The 19,696-nt window shown below is 38.7% G+C and overlaps 1 protein-coding gene across 8 annotated transcripts in view; it reads left to right on the forward strand.

Annotated features, from left to right (window-relative positions):
• IPCEF1 (interaction protein for cytohesin exchange factors 1) overlaps positions 1 to 19,696 on the forward strand; it is a 186,734-nt gene that overhangs the window by 108,118 nt on the left and 58,920 nt on the right. For 2 of the 8 annotated variants that reach the window (XM_046006850.1, XM_046006851.1), the window contains 2 exons: positions 815 to 854; positions 1,480 to 1,649. In XM_046006850.1, coding sequence (XP_045862806.1) covers positions 815 to 854; positions 1,480 to 1,649 — 210 coding nt within the window. Of the gene's footprint in view, positions 1 to 576; positions 855 to 977; positions 1,111 to 1,379; positions 1,399 to 1,479; positions 1,650 to 19,696 lie in introns of those variants that run through there. The other 6 variants (XM_046006852.1, XM_046006853.1, XM_046006849.1 and 3 more) reach the window with 5 other exon arrangements.

Consider the following 19,696-nt stretch of genomic DNA (forward strand, 5'->3'; position numbering starts at 1 on the left):
ATATGTTATCTTATGTCTGATTTGAATATTTGAAGAGCTAGCATAACATAGAAGTTGAAATTAATTTATTTTCTGTAAGACATGTGAGAAATATCCAAAGATGCTTAAAGACAGAATGAGTAATTTAAATCTGGCTGTAGATAAGAATTTCCTGATAAGTAGAGTTGAGAGTTGCTTAGATATCACCAAAAGATGTTGTGGAATTTCTTTTTCTGGGATATTTAATTCACGGGCTTTACGTATCATGTTATGTGGGGGCAGGGCCATGGATTTAATAATTTTTTTTTGGATTTAATAATCTGATGTGAACCTATAATATTGTGAGATCACAGTTATCTTCCCAGTTTATTGAAATAATGGGTGTTATTTAGAAATTGCAGGAGAAGAAGCAGGATCTGGTTTTCTTCTTTTTCTTCTTTTTCTACACACACACACACACACACACACACACACACACACACACGCACACACTCTCAAAGGGGAAATATTTCACTATTTTTAAGAACTCCAGTGCTCATCATCCTGTCCTAACTGAAGTGATAGCTCGAAAGCTGCTTGTGGTGGAAACAGGAAACATTAGTGATAGATGCCGAGTTACAGGTCTTTGTATCTTTCTTCAGGTTCAGCTCAGCCTCTACCGATTCTAATTAGCACATTTTGTGCCTCAGCGAGTAGCTCCCCTTTAGCTCTGCTTGGAGTTTTTTTTAGCTTCCATCCTGCTCATAAACACTGCCGCCCCCTCCCTCCTTCTCTCTTTACAAATGTTACAACACAATCAGAAATTTCCTCTTTTCTTTCCTTCCTGCATTATCAGCAGGTTCCCTTGCGTCAGAAGCAGAGAAAGAAAACTCAAGGTAATTAGATCTCTTTTGTTTCTTTATCCCCTTTTTGTGTGCGTGAGTGTGGGTTTTCTGTCCGATGCCTTCTTGGGGGTCAGATTTTTGTCTGTCTTAATGCTAATATCAGAAGGTGGATGGAGGATTAAATTTTTGGTTATTTTTGGATCGATTTTAAGAAATGACGGCATGCTGTTCATTTGGATTAATCCCTCGTGGTATGTCAATAAAGCTTAGGAAAGCTGGCACTGAGTCGGGAAGTGGCTGTGTTTAGGTGGGCATTAACCCTTCTCCATCTATTGCATAATGACTGCTATTATTTTGAAAGGAGCTGTGTTAGGGCAATGATGTGCCTGCCAGCCTCACGATTTTAATTTTTTTCAACTTATTCTTATTGAATAATATTCTTAGACTAACACTTGCATTCTAGTCTCACTGTTTCTTTGGTCCTATCTTGTACCTTCTAAGCACCAAATGAATGATTAAAAATAAAATAAAGAAATTAGTCTTTTTTTTGCATTTACTTTGCATGCGTCTTGGTAAAAAATCCAATTCCCAACAGGTAAACAATTTACAGTTACCTTTCACTCTGTCACATAAACCAGGATAATATGTTACCTACCTCTTCATATAATTGTTGCAGGGTTCTTCACGATGAGTCGGAGGAGGATATCCTGTAAAGACCTGGGACATGCTGACTGCCAAGGGTGGCTGTATAAGAAAAAGGAAAAAGGAACTTTCCTGAGCAACAAATGGAAAAAGTTCTGGGTAGTGCTGAAGGGAACATCGCTATACTGGTACAGCAATCAAATGGTGAGTCTACTCTCTTCCTCTCCTTTTCAGCCGCTTTGACAAGGGTGGATTAAAGACCACTGAGGAGCAGGCGGTCCCTTGGGGAAGTTCATTTTTTATTTCTGGGACTTGGAACTGACCTAAAAAACAAGTAAGTTCTAGAAACCGTTCCTGATTCAAGAGATATGTGGGTTATTCTACTGTATTTTATGCAAGAGAAAAATCATCCTGCTTGACTCATCTTTGGTTGGAGAGGGGTGTCCAAATTTATATCCTTCCTGAAGGAGGTTTTCAGTGTCTATTAATGTTACTATTCCATGACAAAATTGTACTCATTTCAGGATTTACATGGGCAGCACTTTATATGGAAACTTTGTGTTATGAAGATTTCTATGAAAAAAGGGCATGAGCTTTAAGACATATTAAGGGTGTAAATTGATTCAGTCCACAGAACGTATTTTCATTTCTCCTTCTTTACTATGTTTTCTTCTGCCTTTCTTTATTGAGTGAATTGGTTTTGGACTCACTAACCTGCCCTGTGTTGCTGACTGTTGGCTCTTGTTCCCTGGCACGCTGAGTGATGGCATTAAAGAGGGATGATCAGACAAGGCTTGAAGAAAGTTGCCTAATTTATCTTTAATTAGCAGTACCCTTCTGTGGTCTGCTTTACAGGCTAGTTTTCTGTTGGGAAGGACTGGAAATAAAGTTATTGTTAGAAGGTTTGCTGATCTTTCTTGGCTGGAAACATTTTAAGGACAATGATGTTGCTGAATATGGAATGAATAGGGACTTTTCATATAGGAATTTTCTCCACTAACCCCCAATAGCCAATCGCTGATCTCAGGAGAGCTGGAGTTTCTTTTGGGGTCTGGTGAAGATCAGCAATGGATGTCCTTTCATCAGTTAAGGGGAATTTACTTAGGGACTGCCCATAAGCTGGACCTTTTTTTTTTTTTTTTTTTTTAATGACACCATACATCTAAAATGGCTTGTGGATGCCTATCACTCAAGCAACAGAGCTTTAGATCATGTAACATGTAACATCACGAACATAATATAAATTCTGGGTATAGTTTGCGGGTAAGATTTTTAGTAGACAAATTTACATTCATTGACCATTAATAAGAAATTTATGTTACCCATGTGCCCCTAGGCACCCGTCCTGTAAAGGTTTGGTAAAACTGAACCCAAATCCAACTCCAGTGCTCTGGAATAACCATTCTCACTCCCACTCCCACGCTTCTCTCTCTACAACCCTTCTCCAGCCCTGTTCTTAAGCGTATGCTTTGGTTTCACCCTGTGCAAAACATGGTGTTTTGAGTTCCATGGTGTTTTGAGTTTCGAGGCTCCTTTGAGCTTTAACAACTTTATTGAAGATTTGGGAGGGCTGCAAGAAAGAACCACCTTGCAGAGTATGCGGTGTCCTTACTATGTCCCTTCTCTCCTGTCATCTCTTTTTCTGGATACATCCATCATCTCTTGTCTAATGTGGAGTAGTTTTACCCAGTTTAGGGCAACGTGGGGCTGGGATCTCACTTTCTATCTTCAGGAATTGTTCTTAAAGGAGCACAGATTATTTCCTCAGAGGAATTAAGGTCAATATAAATTTCTTCCTCTTGTTTCATATTATTTTGGACTTTTGCTTTTGGGTAGTTGTGGCAAGTGATAATCTGCATCTTTTATAAAACAGGAGGACTTACTGATACACCTTCTAATACCCTCTGGGAATTTCCAGAGGCTGTTGGAAGGATTAGGTATTGATGGGGCATGGCACATCCATGGTAAGTAACAAACTCAAATAGAAGTATGGCATTAATTTTCTCAAACAAATTATTCAACAAATATGTTCTGAGTGCTGTCTTATAGAATTTAAAGGAAGCTCCCTTTGATTCACACATGGGTACAGATTTGGCCGATGTGGCTTCATTGTCTCATTTGTCTAAAGCTCTCTTACTGGAGGAACTTAGAGGACAGTTACCTATTTGGGGTGTTAGGAACCTCATGCTTTCAGAAGGAACAGAAGTGTGGGCTGAGATGAGATTGGAAAAGAAGAAAAGGAAAGAATGCCAGACACACTTCAGCACCTAGTCCTCACTCGCCTTCACTCAAATCTATAAAGCAATATTTGGTTAACAAATCATGTATTTAAATAGAGTTAGATTAGCAACATTGAAGAGAGAATGAGTTAACTGTTATCTGGCCTCGAAATTATCCTGATAAACTAGTGGTATGTGCAGAAGGACCTTCCAACTCCTTCATTCTACGACTCTGTTATAGAAGAATTCTCTTTCTTTACACACACACATACACACACACCCACAAGAGTGGGTGTGCGTGCATACCCTGACATCTTAATTATATGTTTGTTACGGGGGAAAAAAAGGCTACTCAATGAACACTTAATTAACAGTCATATTCCTGGTATCTGTGTGAATGTCAACTGTGAAATAAGAGCCAAACACATATCCTCAAGCTAAGAAGATTTATTTACTTTCTGCCACCCAAGGAATTCAGATTCAACAAAGTAGCTTCCAAGTCACCTACACCTAATGAGCAAACTTCTCATTATTCTCCCTTCCCTATTCCTTATTCTTTCTTCCATGGCCTGATGCTGGGAGGTAATGGAGCCAGTAGCCTCCCAGCAAGAACCACCTTTTATTGAATGCCTCTGCTTATGCCAAGGGATATTCTAGGTACCTTTCACACATGCTCTTTCTTCTCAGAAACACCCTCCGAGGTAGTAATGGTCGCCAAGTTGGGAAGGCTAAGAGGCAGGGAGAGTGTGTGCATAGCTTCCAAGAGACGCAGGTAGTAAGGGCGGGGGGGAAACAGACCACCTTGAGCTCCTTTGACTCCGCAGCCAGGCTTGTTACCATTTGGCAGCCTGACCCCATGCAGACACTGGGATAAATGACCCAGTAGGGTTCTGGGAGCAGCTCTAGAGGTGGAAGCTAGGGTAATTCTCAGATGAAGGTATGGTGATCTCGTGGGACCCCTTTGCTTGTCTCTATTGGTCTCTGACACCTACCTGAGGAGAGGCGCCACCCTCCCCATCCTGGGCGCCTCTCTGTTGTCCTGCTACCTAGTGATGGATGCATGGAGTACCTTCTTCCTTCATGACGCTTTGCTGCCTCAGACAGCCCCACCCGGATTTCCTTGAGAAAGGTCAAGTCCAGACACTCATCTGCCATTTTCACACCCTGTATTACATGCTCAGAAAGTGCTACAGCATGCAAGAATGTGTGGCAGGTCTTACGAAACCATATTTAAGTTGTACAGCCGTAAAAATTCAGACTGTTCACAATCCTGCACTTGCAATTGCGCAATTGTTTTCCCTTTCCCCGGGATAAAGTATAAATTTCTTCCCTCACTTAGGAGAGTCTCCTGCACTGTATCTTTCTTATTTTGCCCCCTGCCCCTTCACCACCCAAGCTTCAACTACAGAATTTAAAAAAAAAAAAAAATCCCTTGTTAACGCCACATAGGCTGACACTTTCTTTAAGCCTCTGTGCATACGCTGTTGCTCTGCTCAGAAAATTGTCTATCTCCATGCCCAAAAGTCTTTCTTTCTCCCACAGAATCCTGCTGGCCTTCTTACCAAATTTCAACTTAAGTAGCCTTTGTTCTACGTGGTCTTACTCTATCCTCTGACCTAAATCAGAGCAGCTCTGCCTGTTCCCGTAGCAGCATATACTTTTCTCAGTTTTATAGTCCTCTTTCTCTTTTGTACATGTTTGTTAGGCTTACTGATTTCCATAATTGTTATTCTCTGTAGGGCAGGACCACAAATATATCATTCGTGCAGTGTCTGACACTTACTAGGCACTCAATTAATATTTGTTGATTTCATAAACTATGTAAGGGTTAGGAATCATCAACATTTTCATTACCCTTAGGACATGTGAGCAATGGGGTGGATAAAGACCGCTTTTGATGGAAAGTGATTTTCCAGTAAAGAGATTTCCACTTGTTATCTTGAAAATAAATACCAAAAAAAAAAAAAAAAAAGTGCAATTTGAGGTACACTAGGAGGGCTCCATGGTCCTAAGTAGGTCTGCTCCCATTTGGGGAATTTTTATGAGGGACTATGTATTTTTTTAAAGATTTCTTTCTAACCACGTCCCCTGGTTGTAAACAAGGGTCTCTTGATCAGGATCATCAGACTGGGAGCGGAAATGTAGACAGAGGGATGGCAGGTGTCCCGGGGAACGCCCTGCACACTAGCCCTTCACCTGGATATCAAGCACAGCTGGAGAAGTTTGGCACCAACTTCTCTTTGGCGAAGGAGAAGCAAAATTCTGAGTCACTGTTTTCCTTCAGGCATGTCACTACAAATTAGTGACAAAATAAGTCCTTAAGATGTTATTACTTAGTTATTAAAACTGTCTTACTTTTTTAAGGTTTTAGATTTTCCCATTTTTGCTGTAACTTACTTTTCTTTTCTGAGAATGCTTCATTAAAATCCTGCTTAGTTCCCTGGGAAAGGTATTTTGGATTTTATTTATACCCAGACAGATTATAAAGTAAATGCATATTATATAACCCATTTAAAATTAGTGAGGTTCTGAAATGTTTCTATTCAGAGAACATTTACTCATCTCAGTGATGTATTTTCTTGCTTTATCCAGAGTGTGTGTGGACTGTTAAAATACATCAAGGGGACATATACATTACTCTGGCATACGACTTGGATGCATTGCCTAAATAATTTATGCTTTAATTAACAAAGCATAGTTTAATATTAGTTACAGAGAGTAGATTTAAAACATTTTCTTTTTAAGTGAACCTAACATGAAAACTTTATCATCCATCCACCTACTCACCCATCTACCAACCCACCTACATATCCTTCTACCGGTATGATTGAGGTCTTAAGAATAATTTTGGCTAACAGTTGTAAATGCAATTATAGGAATAAAAAACAAGAGTCTACATTTCTTCTATTAAGAGCTTCTAGACTAGTAGAGAAGAAAGAGCTATATAAATGACATAATCAAAGAAAAATTGGTAAAAAAATGTTCTGAATTGAGCAGTATAGATGAATTCTGTAAATTCTAGGCTTAGGAGAAATAGTCTGGGCCAAATGTGAGGGAGTTCTGCCACAATGATTTTTTTTTTTAAATCTCTGGAAGTTTCTCTCTCTCTTTTTGTCCTATCTAAAAGATATGATTTTCTTTTTTTTTTTAAAGAAAAAATCATTTTCCAAACCGCGTGATTTCCTTGGTCAAAGATTTCCTTTATGAGGTAAACACAGTTTTTTCTAATCTGAAAACATTATTTCTGTGCATTGCAGTGAATATAGAAAATTTTCAGGGAGAAGGTTCTCTTAAGATCTGCCTTGGAAAACAGCTTTTTTTCCCTTTTTTTTCCCCTCCAGGGAAGAAGAGTAGGGGGTTGGGCATTCCAGTTGGGAGACTATGTGAACAAAGGAATGAAAATATAAATGAACAGTGCCCACCTACTGTGTTGAGCATTATACTGAATTCCCATAACCTAGCAAGACAGATATTATTATTCCCATTTTTCAAGGGAGTTTACTGAAGCTTAGGGAATTTAAGTAACTTGCTCAAAGTCCCATCAGCAGTAAATGGCAGAGCTGAGATTAAAAAACATGATCTGCCAATACCAAGGCCAGGCTCTTTCCCCTGGGCTGCTTGGTGTCCCCCGGGAGAGGTGAAATGGGGCCAGAACATGAGGGCATCAAATGCACCATGCAGGAATGTGAATTTGGTCCAGTAGATAGCAGGGAGCCACTGTAGGTTCTTGAGTCTGAAAATGATCTAATGAAATTAGCAAGTGAAAATATTAATCTAGCAATAGTAAATGAGATGTATGGAGAATAAAGGAGATTCTAGAAGGTCAGTTAGATATGGCAAAATGCAGGCACTGAGATGGGAACTCCTAGCCTGTAGTCGACACAGTAAAAATGTGGGACATGTTTAACTGTAAGAAATGGCAAAGTCTGTTGAGTGCTTGTATATAAGACACAAAACATTTGAGGCTAAAATAAGAATGATTCCAAGTTTTGGAGCCTGGGAAATTGAGAAAATAATATAAAAACTGAGGGAGGAAGAAGATGGTTAAAAATGTGAATTTCCTTTAGACTCATTGTCTTTTACTGTTTGGGTCTTGTACTGTTTCTTTTAGTTTTGCACATTCTTTGTATAAAATTACCAGAAACTTGTATTGTTTGGTAGTTCAGTAACTGTTCATTGATTTCATTTATTCTACTGCATCAACAACTCAAGGGAGGCTTGGGGCCCCTGGACTTCACCTAGAAGAGGTGAATCGACCAACTTTTTATCTCATGAGAACTGAGGAGGTTTAAGGTTAATATCTGTTTAATACGTATTATGGAAACTTTTCAGTGTCGAGAGTCTAGCCCGCCTGCCCAACAGTGACCTGCTTCCTCTCTAACCATCTGAACGGTTTCACGTGCCTGTGAGTTCAAGCAATTGGGTCTGTATCGTGTGTTTTTGGTCTTCAGCTGCATGTGCACTGCATGTGAATTTTGGAGGAAGGGATTTTTCTTGGAGTCAGTTTTTTTTTTTTTAATTTATTTGACAGAGAGAGAGAGAGAGAGAGAGAGAGATCACAGGTAGGCAGAGAGAGAGAGGAGGAAGCAGGCTCCCCGCCGAGCAGAGAGCCTGATGTGGGGCTCAATCCCAGGACCCTGGGATCACGACCTGAGCCGAAGGCAAAGGCTTAACCCACTGAGCCACCCAGGTGCCCCTCTTGGAGTCAGTTTTATGAGAATCTCTATAGCAAAGATCTAATCAGTTTTTAGATTAGGTAGAATTTACTTTTGCAGAAAATGATACTTGAAAGCCAGACTTTCTCTTTCTGTGAGACAACTCTTCTGGAAGTTTCAGTGAATGTGAAGTGTCTTTCTTTCAGATAAGAAAAATAAAGAATGGGTTCATTTTCCCTTGGAAAAACACACTGAAGTCTTCTGCACCTTTCCTTAGCAATCACCTATTAGCACAGATTCTGGAAAGATGTCTGCAGGAGCTTACCATAGATTGGAAAAAATTTCTGAGGAATTTTATGAATACTTGAATCAGAGCTTATTATATTCTTTTTTTGTTCTTTCACCAATTACAGTGTAAACAGCTGAGGGTATATTCTTTACCTTTCTCGTTTAAACTGTGTCACTAGAGCACACTGTGGTAGGCACAGAGTGGGGACCAGTATATTTTGAGTGAATTACTTATTATATTGCTTAACCATCAATTAGTTATATAAAGCAATGAATCAACGCATTATTGAGCATCTTATATTTTTATACCGAAAACTTATGTTAATTATACCAAAATGAGATACTTTATTAATAATGAGGCTCTAATTTATTTGAGCTTCATTTATTGTTAGTCAATAACCAAATTCTGAGTGTATCCTGAACAAAATTCCAATATTTAAAAATGTTTCTTCAGAGAAGGCAATTCAGACTAATTGTGTAAAATTGATGAACTCTTTGCCAGTATATGTTCCTAGAGTTCCTAGAGTGCCCTAAAGTGGAAATTGGAAGGTGTAATACTGACATAGGGCAACGTAGGATGTTTTAGTTGCTGTAAGTGAGCAATTACATCAGGGTGACCACTCATGGGTGAGGATTGTTTATGTACCACTCGAAAATCTGAATGTAAGAATTATTGAGGACATTTTGAATTCTGTTACTTCCCTTGTCAAAATTTCAGGTATGGGGTGCCTGGGTGGCTCAGCGGGTTAAAGCTTCTGCCTTTGGCTCAGGTCATGATCCCATGGTCCTGGGATTGAGCCCCGCATCGGGCTTTCTGCTCAGTGGGGACCCTGCCTCCCCCTCTCTCTGCCTGCCTCTCTGCCTACTTGTGATTTCTGTCTGTCAAATAAATAAACAAAATCTTAAAAAAAAATTTCAGGCATGTAGGAAAGATCTTTAAAGGGGACTTTGGTTTAATTTATTTATTGTCTCTGATGCTGTCTATCGTTGTGTGCTAACATTCATTTTCCTTCGTAGATCCCAGAATGGATTTCTAGAATAATGGTCTTCCATTAAAGCTTTAGGATCAGCTCTATCTATACTTGGGGCAGGCTGTTTTTAATAACTTCCTGTTGCTCAACTCATATGATGTGGGAACAATGACTTGTGTTGGCAATATGATGCTCCTTGAAAATCTTTCCTAACTTTACATAATCAATTGTGAAACACCAAGACTGTGAAATTCTTTGTTTCTTTTGTCTTATTCTCAGGAAGCAGTGATATGATTGGGCACTGCCAGTTTGGAAGAGGATACCAGACTCAATGGTGTAGGTTGGGTTGTAGGAGAGGACCATCCCCTTAGATCACAGCACTGGCTGATACGCCCATTCAGGGGATGCAGCACTCTCCCTCCTCATAGGACTTCTGCACACATCTCCACACCTTCTCTCTGTTTTACTTGCTCTGTTATTGATACAATCCATCTTCTTGCTTGTTGGAAATTAAATTAATTTCGAAAGTGCTTAAAAATCCTATGGAATATTATGTGTTCATTTAGAAAAATTAGAAAATAAAATTAAGCAAAATAAAAAAAGAGAGATAAGGAGGCAAACAGAAATAAATGAATGAAGATAGTTTATTCATTAAATGAATCACAGTCTTCCCAATTTCAGGTGATCACTTAAACATTTTGGTGTATGTGTTTTCAATATTTCTCTAAGTTTTCAATATTTTTCCAAGTTTTCCAAAAATAAAATGACACTATGTATAATATTGTAACGATTTTCTCGCTAATCAGTATATTATCAATATGTGTTCATGTCTATATATATATATATATCTCCACATCACTTCCAATAGCTGTAATACATATAGTTATAAGGGTTTTTTTTTTAAGATTTTATTTATTTATTTGACAGAGAGAGATCACAAGTAGGCAGAGAGGCAGGCAGAGAGAGAGGGAGAGGGAAGTAGGCTCCCTGCTGAGCAGAGAGCCTGATGCGGGACTTGATCCCAGGACCCTGAGATCATGACCTGAGCCAAAGGCAGAGGCTTAACCCACTGAGCCACCCAGATGCCCCAATCCATAAGTTTTAAAATCAGAAATGCCTCTTATTCTAAAACTTCTTAAAATAGCCATCAGGTGATGGAATACATAAGCACACATATACTAACTTAAAAATAAAGTGATCCATATTTTTAACTTACATTTATATGTATGTTTATATAGCTTTTAATATGTGTATAGATATTACTATCTGTATAAATATATTGATATATGTATGTGTATATAACTCACAAATTCTTTTAAGCAAGCAGCAGGAAGGTGGATTTCTCCACATGGTATAAGGCAAAACATCACCTGGCTTTTAGTCTTGCAGTTTCTTACAAAGTGGGGTACTCCTGGGTCAGTGATGTAACTCTCTATGGATCCATTTTCTTACAAGTACGCTTTGACCAAGCACAATATCTTTACATAATTCAGAGCAACTTTGAGAAGATCAAATGCACTAGAAAAGATATAAAAAAAAATCAAAGGAATACACAAAGAAAGACAATTTTATATATGCTTAGGTGAAATGTTGCATGATACCATGATTTAGGGTTGTAAAAGAATTGGGCTAAGGGTTTTTAGACACCGGAAATGGTTTCTTCTGTCAAGAATGGCCTATCTTATGCTGAACATTCTAAAAAATGCTCTACTAACTCTGTGTAAAAGTTGATTTTAAGCTATAAAACAGAGGCATGAACTAGAAGGCCTGGGGGAATTTTCAGCTCAGTGGTTCCTAACCTGGAGGAAGAATTCAGGTAATACATGATTTTGTGGTGAGGCTTGTGTACATTTCCCAAGCAATAGCATGACACGTGGCCCATGGGATGAGCTGAACTTTTAGTTACAGATGAGGATTTTCCTGAGAAGTTGTTATTTGCAGATTTATCATCCCTGTGGAGCAAGCTTTTTTAAGGGCCAAGGACCCAGCTGCTTCTACAGAATAGCTTACTGATGAGCTCATCTGTCATTGTGCTGCTGTGTTTGGTCCCCCTTAGAGCACATTTCAGGAACATTTCAAAAGGCAACTATACAGTGGAAGTTTAAAAAAAATTGACTATATATTTTTAAAGATTTTATTTATTTATTTGAGAGAGAGAGCAGGAGCGGGGGGGGGGGGGGAGGGCAGAGGGAGAGGGAGAAGCAGACTCCCCGCTGAGCAGGGAGCCCAGCCTGGGGCTCAATCCCAGGACCCTGAGATCTTGACCTAGCCAAAGGCAGAGACTTAACCGACTGAGCCACCCAGACACCCCTAGAATACTGAACATTTTTTTAAAGGAGTCAGAATTTAGGAGAACATGTTTGAAACAACGTCTCCAAAAAAGACACAGGAAATAACATGCTATTGTTGAAGATGTCCGTGGATGTGGAGTCAGGAGGACAGGTTCTACCCTGATGCTGCTGCTGGTTAATAACACTTTAAGCAAACCACCTGTTCTCTCTGTGCCTTCTTCCTTTTCTGGCTCTTACCTGCGAAAGAGATGGTGCTCATTAACAACACATTAACCATGATTCTCATACTTTCAGTCTTCTGAAGATTAACGTGGTAAATGTATTTCCTTTACTGAAAAATAACGAGTTTTGCAGTAGTATCTTTAAAAAAGGTTTTAAATTTATTTCTTTTTTTGAAGACTTGTAGTGAAATACACATAACAGGAAATTTCCCATTAAACACTTTCGTGAATATAGTTCACTGGCAAGGAGTATATTCACATTAGTGTACAGCCGTCTCCAGAACTCTCTTCGTCTTACAATACTAAAACTCTGTATTCAGGAAACAGTAATTCCCCTTCTCTCCTTTCCTCCATCCCTTACAAGCACCATTCTACTTTCTCTGTGCATTTGTCCACTCCATTACCTTCTATGAGTGGAATCACACAGTGTTTGCCCTCCTGTGACTGGTTTATTTCACTCAGCGTAATTAATGTCTGCAAGGCTCTGCATGTTGTGGCTTGGCTCAGGTTTTCCTTTCTTTCTAAGGCTGGAATTCCATTGTATGTGCATTCCACGTTTTGTTTATCCATTCATGTCTGTTGATGGACACTTTGGGTTGTGTCCACCTTTCAGCTGCTATAGACATTAGTGTATAAATATTTGTTTGAAACATTGCTTTCAGGTTTTTTTTTTTTTTGGTTTTTTTGGTTATGTTCCCAGGAGTGGGATTGCTGGATCATAGGGTAGTTCTATCCTTAATTTTTTGAGGAACTGACATACTGTTTGCTATAGAGGCTGCACTATTTTACACTTTTCTCCAATAGTGTACAAGGGTTCCAATTTCTCCACCTCCTCAACAGCAATTGTTATTTTCTGTTATTTATTTTTTTTAGATTTTAATTTTTTTTTAACTTTTTAAAGATTTACTTATGTATTTGAGAGAGAGCATGTGAGGGGGAAGGGCAGCGGGAGGAGCACAGAAGAGAATCTCAAGCAGACTCTGCAGTGTGGAGTCCGATCTCACAATCCTGAGATCATGACTGAACCAAAATCAAGAGTTGGGTGCTTAACTGAGTCACCCGGGCACCCCCTGTTTTACCTTTTTTTTTTTTTTAAATTTATTTATTTTTATTTTTTTATTTACAGCATAACAGTGTTCATTGTTTTGGCATCACACCCAGTGCTCCATGCAGTACGTTCCCTCCCTATTACCCACCACCTGGTTCCTCAACCTCCCACCCCCCATCCCCCCCCCCCGCTCCCCCCGCCGCCCCTTCATAACCCTCTGGTTGTTTTTCAGAGTCCATAGTCTCTCATGGTTCATCTCCCCTTCCAGTTTCCCTCAACTCCCTCTCCTCTCCATCTCCCCATGTCCTCCATGTTATTTGTTATGCTCCACAAATAAGTGAGACCATATAATTTTTTTTAATAATAGCCGTTCTTTTAAAAAATTATTTATTTATTTACTGTGTTAAATATTATCTCATTATAGTTTTGATTTGCATTTCCCTAGTGATTATTAACCTTGACCATCTTTTCATATTTTTTTTGGCCATGTGTACATCCCATTTGGAGAAATATCTTTTCCCATTTTTGTTGGGGTTGAGTCATACCTTAATGGCACTCATGAAACTCATGAAAACAGTTTGAAGATATTTGAAAGTCCCAAGAAATATTGGAAGATTCAATATACGTTGCGTGAAGGAAAGATTATGTATTATATTGACTGATTTTAAAAGAACAAATCTTATTTTTTATTTCTCCTAAATTTCTAATTTTGAAAGAGAATGCAGCAGATTTTTAATTTTGCTAAATGGTGTTCCCTTATTTACTCTTCCCCCACTCCTGCTCTAACCATGGATAGTAGATAAAATTTATTAGATAGCAAGATATGCAATTTATTCTGCAATAGTGAGATTTCATCAAATTTCTTCATACTCATTTAAAAAAATTTTCTTCCTATGTAGTGCTTTCTCATTTTTCTCTCCTTCCTCCCCTCCCCTTCCCTCCCTCCCTCCCTTCCTTCCTTCCCCCCTTCTCCTTTTTTCTGTTTTCCTTCTTCTCTTTCTTTCTTTCTTGTCTTGACACCAGTCCTGTGTAGGTGGAAATTATTTCTAGGGTTTTAAGCCTTCTGAAAAGTGAGAGATGATGTGGACAGAGCCAGATCATGAAAGGTCTGTGTGCTCAGCATTGTATATTACAGAGAACAATAACACTAGTCTCTTTTATATGGTGAAGTTTCCATCTTAAACGTTTTAAAATGATATTTCAGAAGGCAATGACTAACTTCACCAGACTACCAGAAAGTTCACTAGTAACTTAATCTCTTTAAAACTATGATTCCATAAAAAGAGATTGGAAGAATATAGTAAGAATGTTAACTAGGAGAACTGATTCACAAATCACAGAAGGATGCCAGTCACTTCTTATTCACCACTGAAATGTGACCTAATACTGTAGTGAGGTAGTCATGGTCTTGGGTGTACTTAGGAAGAAATAATGAAGGGGGATTATGGTGCCAAGAGTTGGGCTGTTCATGAGTAGGAACCATGAGTAGAAATACTTCTGCGAGAGAAACGGCATCCTGTTTTAGATTCCCCAGAAGCAGGCCCTGAGATGGGGATTTGGGTACAGGTAGTATATTTGGAAAGTAACACTAGAAATACTTGGAAAGGAAATGGGGAAGTGGGACAGGGTGGAAAGTTAGTTGGTAAAACTCTCCTTTGTGGGCAAATTATGACCAGGGAACTGAAGTCCAGTTCTGCTGGGGAACTCTGAGAGACTTTAGAAAACATGCATCTCCGAGTTTTCCCCCACAAGGGGCCGGGAGCTGGGGTTATTTAAACTCTGAGTCCCATCAATCATAGCTGAAGGGCTCATCAAGAGGCCAGTGCTTCCTGGGCAGTCATGGAAAGTCTGGTCAACCTGGCCTGGCGGTAAGGCTGGGGGCATGTGGCTGACTTACCCTCAGCATCTGCTACCAGTGGTCTGTGGTCTGCTTCCTTCCGAGGACTGTCTGTCCTCCTCAGAGCATCATCAGAGCCATCACGATGATCACTGGCAAAGCTTCAGTCCACTTCTATAATTCAGGCTGGGAACGTGTGGGTTCTGTAGGAAATCGGGTCTTGCTGTTTCTTAGTTAAACACATCTACCTAATGTTTTCTATGTGGAGTATCTACTTCCAAGCATTTGTAAGAAGAGTATCTTTGGATCAGAATCTCCTTATATTCATAGGGTGATATTAGATAAACTCAAATGCAATAATATTTTAACAAAAACATAACCTAGGTAATGCATGAAGGATATAATGAACTTGCTAGCATTATGGCTGTCCAAAGAATTTAAAATATTTTTAAAAAGATATTTATTTATTTACTTACTTACTCAAGGAATGAGTGGGGGCAGGAGCAGAGGGAGAAGGAGACAGAGAATCCCAAGCAGACTCTGTTCTGTGGGGCTTGAGGCAGGGCTGAATCCAGGACCTTGAGATCATGACCTGAGCTAAAATCAAGAGTCACATGCTTAACGAACTGAGCCACCCAGGAGCCCCTAAAATATTTTTTTATAGTGATTAATCCGACGCAAAGAAGACAAGGGAGAGCTAGGATATTGAGACCGTTATTCAGAGGGTCAGCTGACAATGGACAGAATAAAAACTTATTTTACTTCATCTTTTTCTTTCTGGATCATTCTTTGTCTTTTCTTTCTATTCCTTTTCCCCATTCTTATCATTGATGCCCGGGAATTAATGGCAATAGAATCTTAAATTTTTTTTATCACTCTGCCTCCGACTTAACTCTAGCTGGCTTCTACCTGGCTATATCTGCTTTCTTGCTGTGTGGACCCTGACCTGAGAGATCACATGCTCTGATTAAGATCAGACCGTCAGCGGCTTTCCTTGAAATATTCCAGTTCTAAATCTGGGATTCTTTTTCGTGTGTTCATCGACTGTAGATTCTCTTCTATTTTAGCTCCTGGTTGAGACTGTTCAATCTCCTATTTTGAATTAGTTAACTGATTTCTGTGTTCTGGTCTGAGTACTGTTTCTTTAACAATAACCCCATAACTTTCCCATTTATGATGCTCACCTAGTTTGGTGGCGAAATTAAAAACCGATCAGTTTCATGCGTTCTGGTGTCCAGAGGTGGTCATTTCCCTCCCCTGGCTATGATGGTAGTACCTCAAGGGTGCTTGTTAGCAGTCAGTAAATGTGAGCTCTTATTAGAGATTTTTCAAGTTTGTCATGTTTCTTAACAGGATTTCAGGCCTCGTCACTGTCAGGCCTGCTTGCCGTGTCTAGAAGAGAGGAAGACAAGGAAGGCAAACATTTTTTCTTGCTTCCCTTGCAGTGCTTGTCACAGCCCAGCGCTAATAAGCTCAGCTCTTGGCCTGTAGGTCCAAGTAACAGTTGCAGAATGTGCATGCATTTCCTTTTCTGAAAGGAAGAGGGAGATGAGCTGCTTATCAGAACAGAGCAGCGTGGCGGCCTCTAACATGGGCAGAGATTGAGGGAGCCTTTGGGTTCTGTGCAGTTCTTTTATGTCTGTGTGGGGAATGTCGGAAGAAACTACTTCAAACTATCTAAAAAAATAGCAGTGTCTCTACTAAGAGTCCTCAGCTTATGTTCCACCAACTATGTATAGTCAAAATTCTGGGCTCTTCAGGTTTCTTGGAGTAGTTATTATAATTCGGGGAGGGGGCGACCTCACCATGTTTAGATTCAGTTAGGTTCATTTGTTTTTAGGACTTGCTTCACTTAAAAAAAAATTCAAAAAATATAAATCATCTACCTAATTCCAAAGTCAAAACTATGCAACAAATTTACAACCAAACAAGTCTTGCTCTTGTTCCTATTTCTCTACCCTCTCTTCCCCCTCCTTTTGTGTTTGCATTTCCTGCATGGTTTCCTTCTGCAAATATAAGGATGCATATATGCAGAGGCATATCCTATCTCTTTTCGTACATAAAATTCACATACTATATCTATCGTTCCTGTACCTTACTTTTTCTCTTACTGTGTCTGGGAGGTTACTATACTATACACACACACACACACACACACACACACACATATGAATATACCTATTCATTGCCTATGGATGCCACAAAGTATTCAACAGTCTCCTAATGATACACATTTGGATTCTTTTGTTATTGCAAATAATATTACCATGCACATGTTACTACACATATTTATTTAGGACAGATCCTGGATGTTGTATTTCTGGGTCGGAGGGTGATGCTGTTTTGCCAGTTACTGACCAGTGTCCTTCCATTGGGCTCCGTTCTGCACCACCACCAGCCGTGTATGAGAATGACTGTTCCTCTGTAGAACCAGAGCTTTCATAATTGACTGTAGCTCCTCTTTTCTTTTCTTCCACATTGGTTTGCATTTTAGAGACTATAATACAGATTTCTATAGTGGTCATCAGTCTGTGTGTACCCTGAGAGTTAGGAACAACTGTTCAGGATAACATGAGAAAGTATGGTTCCGCTTAGAGCTTAGATTTTGCTTGTTTCCAGCATGCTGGGGGTTTCAGGGCAGAACTGAGCAAACCATGGGTTTATTTGGAGAAAATGGAGTTTTGCAGCTTCTCCTGATTCTGATAGTCACTGGATAACCTCACTTACGTTTATTTTAAGTCATTACAAGAATATTAAATACATATTCAAATGTAAACACGAAAACATCTTACCAAGAAACAGTTTTTTTTCTAAACTATTTTTTCCCCTTCAATTTAAGATTCTATTCATTTAAAGACCCACAATTTAATATCAGGTTTTGGGGGGAACTGAAGCACTAAAAATACATATAGATTCTAAGGTACCTTTTGATTTCAGATTTACTGAAGTGTAAAAAATCAGGTTTCTTAGAATCAGGGAACTATGATTCCATCGAGAATAGAGAGATAATTATACTTTTTATTTTTAACCGTGAAACATATAACAGTTTCCTATATCACACTTCCTTTGTTTCTGGTTTGGTCTTCTTTAACCTACTTACTCTGGAATATATATATATATATATGTATATATACATATATATATATACATATATATATATATTCACCCTTATTTTTCTAGCTCTATCCTTCTACCTTTCTGATATCTGTAAATACTTATGAGGGGATTTTGTCTATTTTGAAAAGTATTTGTGGTGTGAAAGAGTCAAATATTATCGATGGCAATGGATAGTGATGTTTGCATTTAAATATTAAAATTTGATGCCCCATTTCAATTAATTTTCAAAATTATGTTCAAAGTGTGGCAAATTCTATATAAAATATCTTTCTCTCTAAAATTTCTATAGTCCAAAACTGAAGCCATAATTTAGCTTAAGTTATAGAATATGGGAAATAGTAAACCAATTTTGTCTAAAGTTTGAACAAATCATATTGAGTCACCAAAGGAAACGTCTGAGACCTCATATTTACCTTCTTTCAAGTTTTACTGATACCCAAAGAGAAGGGAGTTCATTATGGTTTTCTATTTCCCAAACTTTCTTTGCATCTTGTATTTTTAAAAACAGTTTCATTGAAATATATTTGACAGATCATAAGATTCACCCCATTAACATTTACAATTCAATAGTTTTTGATAAATTTACTGACTGATGAAACTATCATAATGAATCCGTTTTATATAATTTTCATGACATCAATAAAACCTTTCATGCCCATTTACAGTTAATTTTCATTTCCAACCCTGACTCCAGTCAACCCCACTATTTGCCTTCTCTCTACATTCACATAAAGGAATCCTGCAGTAATATGTGGTTTTTTATTTCTGGCTTTCAGGCAGCAACATGTTTTCAAGGTTCATCCATCTTTTACCAAGCATCGATAGTTCACTAACAATATTCTATTGTATGAGTAGACCACACTATTTACGCGTTGATGGATATTTAAATTGTTTCCAGTTTTGGGTTATTATGAATAATGCTGTTACAAATATTTGCATGCACATCTTTGTGTGGGCATAAGCTTTCGTTTCTCTCGTGTAGATACCTGGGAGTGGGATTGCAGGGTTGTATGGTAATAATATGTCTATGTTTTTTAGAAATTGCCAGTTTTCCAAAGTGGCTTCTGCATCTCGTTTTAGCACTTTCTTTATTGTCAGAGGAAATATTAATGTTCCTGTCATTCATTCAAGCATAAAACTCCTTTCTTTGCTTCACATGTATTGAGCGCCTACACTGTCCCAAGTGTTAATGATATAACAATAACTGACAAAATCATTTCCTTCAAAGAGCTCACAGTGTATGGGAAAAACAGATAGCTCAATACAGGAAGAGAAGTATAGAAGCATAGCCTACCTCTGGGCACAAAGAGGAGGACATTTATTTTAGGCTTAGAGGAACAGGGGAAAGTTTTGGAGAAGGTCACACCTAAGTTGATTTGTGGAGTTATATCTAGGGGAGTAAATTTGGAAGGGTATTATAAGTTTCAGAGCACAAGGGCAACCTGCCCTGCTTACAGTCAGAACCCTTTTACTCTGATCATCTTTATCTTTTTTCCATAGCAATTACGGTCCACCATGGGCTGTGTAATTCATGCTGATAAATGTGTTTATATGTTGAGCTATTGTCTGTTTTCCCCTTAAAGGTAGAGATCTCTGTCTGTTTT

The sequence above is a fragment of the Meles meles genome, chromosome 5 (assembly GCF_922984935.1).
Source record: "Meles meles chromosome 5, mMelMel3.1 paternal haplotype, whole genome shotgun sequence".
NCBI lineage: Eukaryota > Metazoa > Chordata > Mammalia > Carnivora > Mustelidae > Meles > Meles meles.